The following is a 15,319-nucleotide window of genomic DNA, read 5'->3' as shown; positions in this document are numbered from 1 at the left end:
GAGTAACCCACTTCTAGCCAAAATAAACTTGAATTTGGTAATTTTTGCCAAAATAACTTGCAAAATGTATGATATTCCATCATGTAAGCATTATTTATGGGCTATTGTTAGACGCCTATTACATTTTCACAGACAGCCCATATTTTAGCCTAGACGTCTGGGAAGTTAACATTGACTTATGTGTGAAAATCCATGTGTTTAACTAACTAAATTTGTGTAATGTCTTGTTTCTAAACTTGCATATTTATTTATTTTTTCTCAAGTCTGCAAAACCTGTAAAAGTTTTTCAGTTTCTCTGTCAAATGCACGAGTCGAGGACAGACTTTTATGCATTGCTTTAAACTCATTTCCATTTGAGACGTTTATCTTTCAGACGCTGATACAAGTGCACATAAACAACACTGCAAGAGAGGTGTTTGTGTTGCAATATCGGGATAATGGGACATGTGCCAGTCGGATTTTGCTTTAGCCGTTTATGACTTTTCCAGGATAAAAGAAAAAAAATGTATGTTATTTTTTGGGCCAGTTTTGCATTTATTTGTAAGACAGTACGTCAGGAAAAACGTGAAAGCATAGGGTGGAGAGATGGGTACAGGATTGGCAAAGGACCTTGTGCAGGGATACGACCTCGGGTCGTCGAAAGTGCGTTTGCACCATATGTCAGAACACTGTCCACTACACAATCGACTCCGACAAAACAAAAAAGTTTTCCACGTTTACATGACCTTAAACATTATCAGTCGGGGGAAACGGAAAGAGCCTCTTCACAAGAATTTAATAATAATAATAATAATTAGTTATATAGAGATTGTACTTTGGTTTCCACAGGTGTGTGAACATTCTGACCAGTTGGACCACTCTGTAAGCAGGCAGTTTACAGGACAGCCCACCTCACAGGGGGCAGACAGCTTTCCTCGTGATGGACCCAACTAAAAAAGAGAAGAAATAGTAAAGTAAGTAAAGTAAGTGAAGTTTTATAATCTCAGTATATTAATAAAAAATATTGAGCACCTCTTTGCACATGCTCAGTTCCACCAGCTTTCCGTCACTGCGGACACAGTTCAGGAGTCGTGTCTTAATCCCCCTGCCGCATACTGCATTTTCACCTATCTGACAGCTACTCCAGTCTTTAAAACACACACACACTTATTTTCTAGGTTAATGTAACCCAGAGTTTGTCCAAATTTAACCAAACCTTGGGATGAAACAACAGAGCACTTTTTAGAATGTAGTAGAGATTTGCCATGGACTTGTTATTACTTGATATGTCACAACTAGCAGTTTTATACTAAAGTAATGATATTTTCTGTCCCTAAGTTTACCCTTACATAACATTTCTTGCATTTTCAGATATTATTTTAAACATTATTTACAGTGGCGGCCGGTGACTTCTTTTTTCGAGGGCGCACGATGCGAAGTTCGTCACAACATGTATGTAGCCCATCATGTGTGTGGTTCGTAATTTCAAAATATGTGTTTGCCGCGTCGAGTGATCCTATGTGCATCACGTGTTTTGTCAAAATAAGTGCCTGCTGCAGACGCATCTAAAGGGTTTGTGATAAAAAAGACGCTCGCGTTTGCCAGATACTCGCATAATCTCATGCGTAATCAGAGTTTACTGTTAAGGGAGTGTCTTGCGTGTATTTTGTGAACTTGAGCGTCTCTTTTATCATAAACGGTTTTCACACGTGTGCAGCAGGCACTTATTTTGACAAAACACGTGATGCACATGGTTCACATGATGCAACAAACACATATTTTGAAAACACAAGCAACACACATGAAACTCGGAACACATATTTAGAATTTGCGCCCCTCGGATGAGCAGTCACGAGCCGCCACTGGTTATTTACTGTTTTCCTTGTGCGATCCACACATTGCAACTTATTTACTGTAACACTAGAAAAGGATTTACTTTAATTCTGGGGACATTTGTGACCCTGGACCACAAAACCATCATCAGTCGCACGGGTACAGTATACTTGTAGCAATAGCCAACAATACATTGTATGGGTCAAAATTATAATTTTTTTATGCCAAAAATAATTAGGATGTTAAGTAAAGATCAAGTTCCATATAAATTTCCATATAAAAATGTATTTATCATTAGTAATATGTGTTACTAAGAACTTCATTTGGACAACTTTAAAGGTGATTTTCTCTTTTTTTGCACCTTCAGATTCCAGATCTTGAAATAGTTGTATCTTGTCCAAATATTGTCCTATCACAAAACAAACCATAAATCAATGGAAAGCTTATTTATTTTTTAAAAATTCCAATTACAAAAATAGTTTCATAGTGTATGATGAAATCTGACCCACACAATATGCTATATTGTGGCTAGGATGCATTTTGAATCAGGATGTGTTAATCTTGTGAATGCAGTACCTGAATATACGTATGAGTATTTAAGACAGGTGACATTGTTACAGGCTTGAGTTTGGTTTAGATCAGGGCAGATGTGATCTCCTTCTGGCCATCTCAACACACTTCGACTCCTCCACCTCAAATCACCATCGTTACAATCCTACAGGAACATAACTAGTTAAAATCATTCGATCACGACAGGTCATTTCTCCATTATCTGTCTATACATCAGTTGAACTCACCACAGAACATTTGGTCCATTGGCTCCATTCTGAGGTCACACAGTGGGTGGGGCAAGGCAGTAAACAGGTCTCAGCTGTGATTGGCTGCTCCTCTTGGTCACACAGCGAGTCGTCCACACTCTCATTCTGGTTCTGTCCTCCCATTTTCACACAGCTGTCAGTCAGAGAAAAAAGCTTTTTTTTTAACTATTCAATGAGAAAGAAACTATAAAAAAATATTCAATGCTCAGTTTTGACTACTTGTGCTATCCCATTATCCTCTCTGACTTCACTTCAGTCTGAAGGGCAGAGTTATGACCTCCCTTATCTTTTGAAGCAGAGTTATGACCCCATGAATCTATTTGGCGCTACTGTGACCTCTGCTCTGTTTTGAACGCTGACTTACAAGACAATTTTGCTGCGTGACGCACACAGGATCTGTTTTATCATCGAATAACAGTGGTAAAACACAATACAATATATCGAGCTGCTCTACCACAAAGGAGACATAATAAAAGTTTTTATTACTCACCGAAGAGACAACACTTCTCTTTAATGAAATAATGGATTATTAATAACTATTTTGATGACTTCAGTCTCACCGGATTTTGCGCGTCCGTAGTCCTTCTCCACACATAGGCCGGCCTGGTGTTGTGTTGGTTGATGCATTGTTAGTGTTTATGGGGTGGATGATGCACATGGACCAGGAGGTCACGTCCCATATATACTGACTGCACTGAGAGTAACAGTGCAGTACCTCAGACACCTGATAACAAACAATAAAACTGTCTTTAACTAAGCGTACAGGTATGTGTTTAGGCATATATGTGAGTTTGTGTGTATATGTGTGAATAAAGATAATATGGGACCCTGGACCACAAAACCACACAGTAAAAAATGACTTTCTTACTTAGTATTTTTGTCTTGTTTGCAGTACAAACATCTACAAATTCTTAAATTAAAATGTATTTTCTTGATGAGCAAAATGACTCAGGAAAATAAGTCTAGTTTTTAAACAAAAAAATATAAAATTTAAGCAAATTTGTGCTTAAAACAAGATTAAGCTTGATTAAGCTTTTATGAAAAAAGCTTGTTTTAAGCACTAACTTACTTAAAGTTTATATTTTTTGTCTAAAAACTAGACTTACTTTCCTAGGTCATTTTGCTCATTAAGAAAATGTATCTTAATTTAAGATTTATTTTTATATTTATTACTGAAAACAAGACAAAAATACTAAAAGTAAGAAAGTAATGTTTTGCAGTGCATATTTTTTCATATATATATATATATATATATATATATATATATATATATATATATATATATACATCATTTGAAAGCTGAATAAATAATTTCCATTGATATATGGTTAAGAATTTAACATATTTGTTAGAATATAAAAATATTTGGCTGAGATACAACTATTTGAAAAAATGCAATCTGAGGGTGAAAAAATCTAAATATTGAAAAAAAATTATCCAAATGAAGTCCTAAGCAACACATATTACTAATGATAAATATTTTTTTGGTATATTTATGGTATATATTAAAATATATATATTCATGGAACATGATCATTACTTAATATACTTAATGATTTTTTGCATAAAATATGATAATTTTGACCTGTACAATGTATTTTGGCCATTACTACAAATATACATGTGCTACACTGCAAAAAATTATTTTCAAGAAAAAAAAATCGTAGTATTTTTGTCTTGTTTTCAGTAAAAATATCTAAAAATTCTTAAATTAAGATCCTTTATCTTGATGAGCAAAACGACTCTAAACACTTAATTCAAGAAAAATTTGCTTACTTTTAAATTTTTTTAAAAATTTGATATTTTTGGTCTGAAAACTAGACTTATTTTCATCTTAATTTAAGAATATTTAGATATTATAACCAAAAACAAGAGAAAAATAAAAATATTTTTTTCTTGAAAATCATTTTTTACAGTGTGTAGCCTAATGTTATTAAAGTACACACAAACACTGCAGGAAGTATGGTGCGTGATCCCATTACCTTAATAATGCCTTGCTATTGCATGTTTTCTGTGATGAGAATATTGTGATACGTAAAAAAGAGGTTAATATAAGACGTGAACTTTAGCACAAATGTTCTGCGCAAGTGCACAAGGTATTTTTGCATCCGATTGATAAAATACTACGATTCATGCGTTTACATGCATACTTTTCACCTGATGATTGGATCACATATCGGACTACACCACCCCTTTCAATACGATCAAAACTTGCATCTGATTGACCTCAATCGTATTGATTAAGGTGTTAACATGAAGGCTTTACAATCCGATTAAAGGACAACACCACCGTTTTTCAAAATTTTATATGTTCTTACCCCAACTTAGACAAATTAATACATACCTCTCTTTTTTCAATGTGTGCACTTAATCTTTGTACAGCGCTTCGTGAATGTGTTAGCATTTAGCCTAGCACCATTCATTCCTTAGGATCCAAACAGGGATGAATTTAGAAGCCAAAAAACACTTCCATGTTTTCCCTATTTAAAGACTGTTACATGAGTAGTTACACGAGTAAGTATGGTGGCACAAAATAAAACGTGTTGATTTTTAAGCGGATAAAAAATGAGAACATATTGTATGGCAGAAGAGCACTTAGTTTGCAGCACTTCAGTTCTCAATACAGTTCTCAATTTTTATCCGTTTAAAAAAATCGCCCATGTTTTATTTTGTGCCACCATACTTACTCATGTAACTACTCATGTAACAGTCTTGCTAAAGTGTTTGGTGGCTTCTAAATTCATCCCTGTTTGGATCCTAAGGAATGAATGGGGCTAGGCTAAATGCTAACACATTCATGATGCACTGTATAAAGATTAGGTGTACGCATTGAAAAAAGATATATATGTATTAATTTGTTGAGGTAAGAACATAGTAAAATATTGAAAAACGGTGGTGTTTTCCTTTAAGCTATCAATACGATTACAAACAGATTATTTGGTTGCATGCAAACGTAGCTAATGTGTGCCTTCCCACTCACACACAAATACACAACGATACACTCACCTGAGCCTTTGTAGACATTCAAATCAGCGATGCATGACCAGCAGCCAAACCGCAATAAAGACAATGGTGGGAAAACAGGAAAGAGAAATAAAATAAAGGAAAGAAGTAAAAATAATAGATAAAGTTTTTTTTCATTAGTAACTAACTTTAAGGTCTGTACTTCAGCTAGGTTATACTGTCTTATTTCTATGAGTGAAAGTGAGCTTAAGGAAACGCTTGCGGACTTAATAAAACTTTCATTTTTACTCAACTTGCCCAGATGGAATATAAAATAAAGAAAGTGAAATACAGGAAAAAACAGCAAAATGCTGAGGGGGATAAGAGCTTCAATCCCTGTAGATCTCTGTCCTCTACAATCCTGACTTAGTGGAACAGAATGTGGTTGAGAAACATTGAGGATGGGCATGAAAGAGGGCAGACTAGGGAGCGACCAAAACCCAGGCCAAATGAATAATGAATCAGGTTTACACACGCTGCCACATCCTCCGTGACTCACATCCACAGTTCAAGATTTTTGAAAACAATACAGACATGAACACACATGTATTCATGTATCATTTCTTTACCCATGGCTGCTTTAAATGAATTGAGCAGCTGTATTAGCAAGCAAAAAGGTATTTAAGGTACATTGTTTGTATTTTTTATAATTTGCAAATTAAAAAATATCAATAAAGACAAATATCACACAGACACATGCACAAAAAAAGCCTCTCACCTGATTTTTGTTATTGAGTTGTGGGCAGGGTCGGCCTCCATTGAAAGGTTTTTCTCGTAGCCACTGAGAGCGAACTTTCACACCTCCACCACAAGAGGCGCTGCAGGTGGACCAGTTAGACCACTCACTCAACCTACAGTCTGTAGAACAAGGCACGTGACAGACTTCCTCTTCATAACCTGTAAAATCATATATGTCATTTTAAAATGTGCCTGAAATGCATTTGTGTCGCAAATTCATTTACAGTGGCTCTGCATGACAATATTTATAATATGTATTTTAATTACATTTAACTTTTATCCAAAGTGATTTGGACATTGCGTCATGGACATGCTATATACAAGCCTTCCTTAAAGGGATAGTTCACCCAAAAATGAAAATAATGTCATTAATGACAGCATTGTCTTCTCTTCTGCGTCTGTTGTGAAGTGCATGCGCATGACTAAAGTCACGTGATTGCAGTGACGTGGCTGACGTGTTATCTGGTGCGCCCCAGCTGTTTTTTTTTTGTGCACACGGGATTCATTTACAGTCAAAGAAGCATGCTGTAAGTTTAAAAAAAAAAACTTTGCAAACATGTCTGAGGCTAACACGTCATCCGCGTCACGTGACTTTAGTCTTGCGCATGCGCTTCACAACAGAGAAGACAATGCTGAATGAAGTCGTAGTTTTTGTTATTTTTGGACCAAAATGTATTTTCAATGCTTAAAAACATTCTAACTGACCCACTGATGTCACATTGACTACTTTGATGATGTTTTTATTACCTTTCTGGACATGGACAGTATACCGTACATAGATTTTCAATGAAGGGTCAGCAAGTTCTCAGACTAAATCTAAAACATCTTAAACTGTGTCCTGAAGATGAATGGAAGTCTTACGAGTTTGGAACAACATGAGGGTGAGTCATTAATGACATCATTTTCATTTTTGGATGAACTATCCCTTTAACACTAGACATCTGAAAATAAGTCATATGTATACATAATACCATATTTATACGATATAAAAACTCATAAATCACCAGAGCTGCTACAAAGCTGTGGTTCCACCAATCGTCCCTTGTGATCCAGACAGGCTAGGGCTCTGTAACGCTTGCCAGCTCCACACTCGCTGTTCCTTTTCTGAGTTTGCCAGTCCTGGACGGCCTTTTGGCCTTCCTGGTAAACTCCTTGGAGGAAAGGATGCCCAGCTTGATGTTTTATTGGATGGAGCAAACAGGGCGACCAGGGACCCTGAGGTTGGGTGTAAAACTCAGAACAGGGGCAGGCTTCTTTCTCCTGGAGAGGAAACAACTCTTGCTGTTGGCAACGCCAGCGCTTTTTACTGCGACCTGACAGTTTGTGTGGGGATGGGGAGAGATAAGAGGAAAAGTTAGATAAGTGATAAGGGCAGGATTAAAAACATTTTACAGGTCGTCCTTTTACTAGTGTCCAAAGTTAACCACTGCAAGTGCCAAATCTGAGAAAAACTGGCTTGTATCTTCATTTAAAGGGGACGTATCATTAAAAGCGGACTTTTTCTATGTTTAATAGACCCTTTTACTGTTTGTACACAATGATGACGTGGCAGCGTATGCGCGCGCATTTAGGCAACAGAAGTATCGTAAGAATCAACAGTGAAGCAACACAAACAGTAAGTTATTTTTAAAAAATTGACTTTATCAACATTTTCAACACAGCTACCAGATCCGTGTACTATAGTGGAGTGGATAAAAGACGTTAGCAGATGGCCAAATATAAAGTGGCCAGATACATATATACGTATATTAGTATATTATATTAGTGCAACCAAACGCAACAACGGGACATTTTGATGTTGAGAAACCGTTTTAATAAACTTTCTGAGTTGCTACCACGTTAGAACCAATGGGGAATAACACCACTTCTGTTGCCCAAATGCGCGCGCAGGCTATTTGATCACGTGAGCTGTAAAAGGGTCTATTGCTATAATTGGGTCCCCGGTGCTTCTATCGATCTAGAAAATGTATAAAAGATAAACCCAGTAACTTAGTTTTGGTTAACCATTCTCTGCAAGCATGTAAAAAAATAGGTCATTGAAATTTGGCTCCCCTTGTGATGTCAGAAGGGGATCATACTGCCTCTTAATCTGCACTATCCAACCACGGCACTGCCATTTAGAGCAGAGATCAGCTCATTTGCATTTAAAAGGACATAATATTAATATAATATAAAGGACAAAAAATATTTTAAGCAAAAACATCATATTCTTAACTTAAGTTAATACCTTTTGTCTAACAATTCAAAATACTTCATTGTAAAAATGTGGCTAAAATGAATTCTGGACCCTGAATGTACAAAAATGGTACCTATCAAGGATCGGTTTCGGGTACGCCAACTACCACAGCCTTGGCATTGGGTAAATCTGCTCCAGGAAGTGAAGGTGCATTCGTTTTTACATGCCACCCGGCACTCCCTCACCTGTACGGGCATCACACCTGCCCACCTCATACAGTCGGCAATATCTGCTGCAGCGTCATCCGCACCGACACAAGTAACGTCTTCAAATGGGAAGGTGATATGAAATAAACAGAGGGTGAGAGAGACAAAATTCATGAACGTAACCCAACATGCTCAAAGAACTAATACATTTTCTTGAAACTGACTTCATGCCCGTCTGTCCAGCTTTTCCAAAAAATTATACAGAATTTGGTCCCAAACACTGAGCCAACCTCTCAGATTTTAACATGCTGGTACCCAAATTTCAGTTGCCTGGGTTACTGTAGGTTTTCTGGATGCTGAAACTCACTTTGAAGGGATACCTGCTGTGCAGTAAGAGGCCTTTTAATTTACATGTCCCAGCAGGAGATTTAAAGTGGACTGAAATGTCCAAGCAGTGCTAAAAGATGCATTTTTACAACTGCCTATACACAGAAGGGAATTCCTTCAGGTAGTCAAATCTCACGTAGAAAACAATAAATCTGTTACCTACCTCTTAACTCTAAGCCAATCCCGCATGGCTCTGTGGGTCCGCCCACAGCATGTCTCACCGAATCAGGTACCAGAATGCACTGATGCCAGCGGTGGGTCTGCCATCTGCCAGAAAACAACATGTGCTGGGGTTTGGCTTATGTCCAGTTATATCATAAAAAATTAGTAATAATTATAAATCTAGTGGTAGTTTATATCAGTATGATGTACTGCATGGACACAAGTGTTTATGTTTTCCCTGATCATGTTTGTATTGGACTGGAAAGAGTTTTTTTTACCTGTAAACAGGACACAGAGGAGGCGGCTCACATTCTCTCTCCTCATAAAGAGTGTCTGGACACTCCTGACCTCCATTAGCAGGTTTCTGGATAATGATCCTGTGACGAGACTGGGTTGAGACCGTTTCATTCACTAGATGAGGGAAGAAGATCAAACAGGCCTGACTATTCATTGAAACATTCTTTGAAAGTTTCTTGTAAATGTAAGATATTAAATAACAGGCATTCCTGTAATTATAAGGTTTGGCAATGTGTGTTGATAGCAGTCAGTGTGAATTTATATAAAATTATTTAGCATTTGTCTCACTCACCTAAAAAACTCTGTAAATGTTTCCCTAAGAAAATTAAGCATGTTTTTTGTTTTAACTGTTGTAAAACCATGTTTACCAAAAAAATTAATAGTTAAACCATGGTTACTGTAGTAAAACCATGGTTTTGCTATTAGCAGTTAATACACACACACAAAAAAAAAACATAATTACTACACTTGTACCATAAAAATAAAACATGGTTAATTTTCGTAAGGGCTGACTCAAAATGCAAAAACGTAATTGTTAAACAAACTTGAAGAGAAACTACCAAGTGTTTTGTTGTTTCTGTGGATCATTTGTGTTACTGCCCTTATGAAAATGAACCATGGTTTTTATTATAGTGTAGTAAAAATGTAGTAATCATGTTTTTTTGATGCATTGATTACCATTTGCAAAGTATGGTTAGTGCAGCATGTTTTGGGTTTAAATTTATGCATGTGTCAGATGGGGTGCGCGGGGCAAAAACTAACGCGGGGTTAATTGTAACACGGACTGTTTACATTGTTGTACAGGGTTGAGGGATTAGTTTTTCTCTTATTTTTTCACGCTGCCAAAAGAAGATTCATGAAAATGTATAATGTTTTACCAGACAGTTATTGATGAACGAGTGTTTTGGTGGCATGTAAGTAAATTTTTTCATCATATGATTTTTTTCGGTGTCTAAGCTGGGTGTGTAAGATACCAAATCCAATGCTATGTCATCTTAATCATTGTCTTGTTGACTAAAACATAGCATCGTTTTGAAATATGTCTGCAGCTCTTAGCAACTTTTTTGGTGGGCTTGAAAATATTTTGACCCAGCGGGGTTAATTGTAACGCTGTGTTACAACTAACCCCTCAGCACTTACAATATGAAAACCGCTTATGTTAGCGTAATTCTTGCCGTTGTTTTAAATAGGCTACACACGACTGATTGCTGGCTGCCAACAAAATAAATGTGCCTGTCTTTTTAAAAATTGTGAGTCAAAATTTATAAAATTTATTTTTGTTCATATCTTCAATATTGATTGAATGAGGTCACGTCAAAGATTAAAATCATAATGAAATTAATGACTAAAATCAGACTTTGATACTCATTATCTCAGAATTAGATTTTGAGACTTTAGTATGGTTTTTAAAGACTGGGTCACATATAAAAAAATTTTTTTTTGTCATAATTGTGCTGCCTTTTCTCATATATTTAAACATTTGTATCCATTAAAAATTGAACTACTGTTAGAAAAGGGCTGGATGAATGAATATATAAACAATATTCACTTTAAGTATATAGACAAAATAGTATTGAAATATTTGCCTGCAAACTTAATTTTTAGCAAGTGTTACAACTAAACCCCCTGCCTGTTACAATGAACCCCACCTATGGGGTAAGTTGTAACGTTTGCACTTCTGTCACGTTTGGTGTAATTGTCCAAGAATGGTAAGTAATAGAAACAAACTTTAAATGTTCATTTGTAGCAGAGATGTGTGGGTTGCTTGCGTAAAAATATAATAAATCATACTCAAATACTTTTGGAATGATTGAGCCAAAACCAAACAGCGTTAGGTTGTGCCCCGCTCTCCCATACTTTTTCATGCAATGCTCCACCACTGAGCTATATGTATTTCATGTATTTGTAATAAAACCATGGTTAATTTTTGTAATAGTCTCCTCTATTCAAAATAATGCTGCCACAGCCTACAGATGAATTTGAAATTGGAACTAAATATAGCAACATGCAATGATGTGATAATCTACCAGTAGTTATGACAGACATTGCTGCATCTCACGGTGATTGGCTGTCGCCAAGTGTTTTCATTTCACATTTGCATAAATTTGAGATTTCTGACACAAGCTTCACTCTAATGTCAATCCCACAATCCACTGCACAAACCTGCAGCTCAGCTCTAAAAGAGAATGAAGTGAAAACTACCGCTTGTCACCGTGCCAGTTAGGGTTTAAAGCATAAATGTGTACAGAAGAGATGACTGTATGTTTACCTGGTAAACATGATGTGGGACAGGGGCTCCATTCACTAAAAGGTGTGACGACACAGTCAATTTGGCAAGGTAGAGCACAAGAGCGGATCGATTCGGGGCGAGATGACTCAGGGCAGCTAAAGCAGAATCAGTACAGAAATACTCACAATTTAATACATTTCAATTCCATTCAATTCAGGTTATTAGAGAGCCCAGAGGATAGTCTTATTGCTTGTTAGTTGCTAAACAGACTTCAAGGGAAAAAGTAAAAGCTTTATCAAATGATCTATTTTCCTCAATTTGTTACGGTTATTGCAATACCCAGTAAGAATGTAGTGCAATAAAATAAATGTGGATAATAACTCAGATCATCTGCTCTTGACAGAATGTTTTTATACTAAAATCTCTGGCTATTGATCAAAGACTTTGTGAGACATAAAATGTCTTGTTCTTTGGAAAAACATCTGAGATAAATAAGAATTTTAAATTTAATCTCAGCGATGTCTATTAGATATAACTGAGACATTAAAGCGATATAACACATAATATGTGAACCTGTCCAGGCTAAAGTCTCATCATCTAATGATGAAATCAGGTTCGATCTCATTGACATGACCTTATTCAGTCAATATTAAAGGAAAACACCACCGTTTTTCAATATTTTACTATGTTCTTACCTCAACTTAGACGAGTTTATTCACGCCTCTCTTTTTTCAATGCGTGTAATTAATTTTTTCACAGCACGTCATGAATGTGTTAGCATTTAGCCTAGCCCCATTCATTCCTTAGGATCCAAACAGGGATAAATTTTGAAGCCACCAAACACATCCATGCATTCCCTATTTAAACACTGTTACATGAGTAGTTACATGAGTAAAGTATGGTGGCACAAAATAAAAGGTGGCGCTTTTTTAAGCAGATAAAAAATGAGAACTATATTGCATTGCGAAAGACGATCAGGTGCAGTAATATTGACGGAAGTTTGAGCGAGAGGGGGAGGAGTCAGGAGTAATGATGTTACTGCGCGCCGAGGTCAAAGTGCTGCAAACTAAGTGCTCTTTTGCCATACAATATAGTTCTCATTTTTTATCCGTTTAAAAAATCATGTTTTATTTTGTGCCACCACGCTTACTCGTGTAACTACTCATGTAACAGTCTTTAAATAGGGAAAACATGGAAGTGTTTGGTGGCTTCTAAATTCATCCCTGTTTGGATCCTAAGGAATGAATGGGGCTAGGCTAAATGCTAACACATTCATGAGGCGCTGTACAAACATTAAGTGCACACATTGAAAAAGATAGATATGTACAAATCTGTCTAAGTTAGGGTGAGAACATAGTAAAATATTGAAAAAACTGTGGTGTTTTCCTTTAATATTGACTGCATTAACGTTATGTCAAGTGAAATCAAACCTGATGATACTTTAGCCTGGACAGGTTCACATATTATTCTAAATCAGTTTACACAATAATACATTACAAACATACACAGTCCAAATAATAAATCTAGTGTAAAAGATATAAGTTGTTTCTTTACCGTTTTGGTAAAACATGTCCATTGCCAGCTTTTCTGCAGGTGACTTGGCGCATCTGCACTCCAGTGCCGCAGGCGTCTTCATTCTCCATCTGGCCTGTGCTGTTCCTCTCACTCCCATCTGTGATAGAGTCTGGCATACAAGGCTCCCAAGATGAAGTATCCCAGTAATAAACTGAGCAAGGGTTTGTACCACAGGGTCTCCACTTCTCCAACTCAGATCGTGAAGAACATGGCTTACCTTCTGCAACCGACGGTAAAGAAATATGTTGTTTAGTTCCTTTTATGTTTAATAACAGTTTAAAACAAAGCAAAGTAGGCTTCTACTACTGTATACTTATGTATAATTTTGACATTTTGAAATTTACTTCATGTTTAAAGACATTATAAGTAAACATTGATTTATTATAGAAGGGTCTCTCAAACTAGGGTTCACAAACCACCGCAGGGAGATTGTGAGTTGATGAAAAATAAATAAATTGCAATTAAATCATAAATAAGTAATCCAATAGTGGTAATAATAACAATGTAAAATACTACAGATAAAAACTTTTAAACAAACAAAAAATAAATGTTTTTAAACATGCAAATGTGCTATTAAATTATTGAAATATTTACTTATATTAACTCTTTCACTGCCTTGATGAGATATCTCGTAAATTAAGAGAAAACGCTTCCCAGCCAATGACGAGATTTTCCGTCTTTCCGCAACTTTTTAAACCCGGAAGTATTGCCCTATGGCAAGCGGCTGCATGTCCGTGTCTGTTTTAAAGATCACTCTGAATGGGATCTCTATGAAAAGTCCGTCACAAAAATGGAATTATCTCTGCTTTTTGCTCAAAATGTGGTGTTTTTGCAGAAACCTACCCTTATTCAAAAGCTGATTACAAAAGAACTACTGAAGGTAGGATGAAACGTTTTTTTTTTTTTTTTTTTTTTAAGCAGAGGGTCTGTTCTTTCATTTGGTATATTGTATGTTTATATATTTAAAGAAGAACATTTTCTGGAAGGCATTAAACTTTGGTGAAAATCATGAAAAACGCTGGCTGGCAACTTTTTTTTTAAAACGCTGGCGGTGAAAGAGTTAAAGGAATAGTTAACTTTAAAATGAAAATTCTGTCATTATTTACTCATCCTCATGTTGTTCTAAACCTGGATGAATTTCTTTTTTCTGATGAACACAAAAGAAGATATTTTGAGAAATGATGGTAAACACACAGCAGATAGTGACCATTAACTTCCATAGTAGGAAAAAATATATTTTGGAAGTATTGTGATAAATGATGAAGAAAATATTTTAATAAATGATGGTAAGCACACAGTTGACGGTACCCATTAAATTCCATCATATTTTTTTATTCCTACTATGGAAGTCAATGGACACTATATGCTGTGTGTTTACCATCATTTCTCAAAATATCTTCTTTTGTGTTCAACAGAAAAAAGAAATTCATACAGGTTTAGAACAACATGAGGATGAGTAAAAGAATACAAGATTTTCATTTTAAAGTGAACTATCGCTTTAATTAATTTAGGTCAAGTAGGCTGACAAAAAAAGTTAGAAAACCCCTGTATTAACCCCTAACCTACAGAATAACTTTTATTAACAAATACAGTATAGCATATAGAAAAAATGCATAGGAATATATTACACTGTTTAAAAATGATAATCCAAAACAGGATAAATTAACAAATTGTAGTTTAAATGCCCTGTAAGTAGTTTTGGATAAAACCATCTGCCAAATGCATAAATGTAAATAATAAACAGAGAATACGCTTAATAATAAGCTAAATCACATGCATTAAAATGTATATTGATGTCTGTGGTAAAAAGGCCATATGTTCATGGGGTCAACTAGAAGTCATATCCATTATGAGTAAGTCATAAATAAAGCATGAATAATTAAAAAGATAGAGCTGCTTAATGGACACCAGCATA

General features: G+C 35.8%; 1 protein-coding gene across 1 annotated transcript in view; it reads right to left on the bottom strand.

Annotated features, from left to right (window-relative positions):
- The window catches only part of thsd7bb (thrombospondin, type I, domain containing 7Bb), a 138,213-nt gene that overhangs the window by 5,137 nt on the left and 117,757 nt on the right, over positions 1 to 15,319 (bottom strand). The window contains exons 9-20 of the mRNA XM_065241018.1: positions 13,384 to 13,624; positions 11,869 to 11,984; positions 9,581 to 9,713; positions 9,304 to 9,407; positions 8,681 to 8,872; positions 7,376 to 7,684; positions 6,352 to 6,530; positions 3,191 to 3,354; positions 2,610 to 2,763; positions 2,389 to 2,527; positions 1,012 to 1,127; positions 815 to 929 (exon numbers count right to left, since the gene is read on the bottom strand). Of these exons, the coding sequence (XP_065097090.1) occupies positions 815 to 929; positions 1,012 to 1,127; positions 2,389 to 2,527; positions 2,610 to 2,763; positions 3,191 to 3,354; positions 6,352 to 6,530; positions 7,376 to 7,684; positions 8,681 to 8,872; positions 9,304 to 9,407; positions 9,581 to 9,713; positions 11,869 to 11,984; positions 13,384 to 13,624 (1,962 nt within the window). The remainder of the gene's footprint in view (positions 1 to 814; positions 930 to 1,011; positions 1,128 to 2,388; positions 2,528 to 2,609; positions 2,764 to 3,190; positions 3,355 to 6,351; positions 6,531 to 7,375; positions 7,685 to 8,680; positions 8,873 to 9,303; positions 9,408 to 9,580; positions 9,714 to 11,868; positions 11,985 to 13,383; positions 13,625 to 15,319) is intronic.

The sequence above is a fragment of the Paramisgurnus dabryanus genome, chromosome 14 (assembly GCF_030506205.2).
Source record: "Paramisgurnus dabryanus chromosome 14, PD_genome_1.1, whole genome shotgun sequence".
Taxonomy (NCBI): domain Eukaryota; kingdom Metazoa; phylum Chordata; class Actinopteri; order Cypriniformes; family Cobitidae; genus Paramisgurnus; species Paramisgurnus dabryanus.
This window is presented reverse-complemented; position numbering and strand designations above follow the sequence as displayed.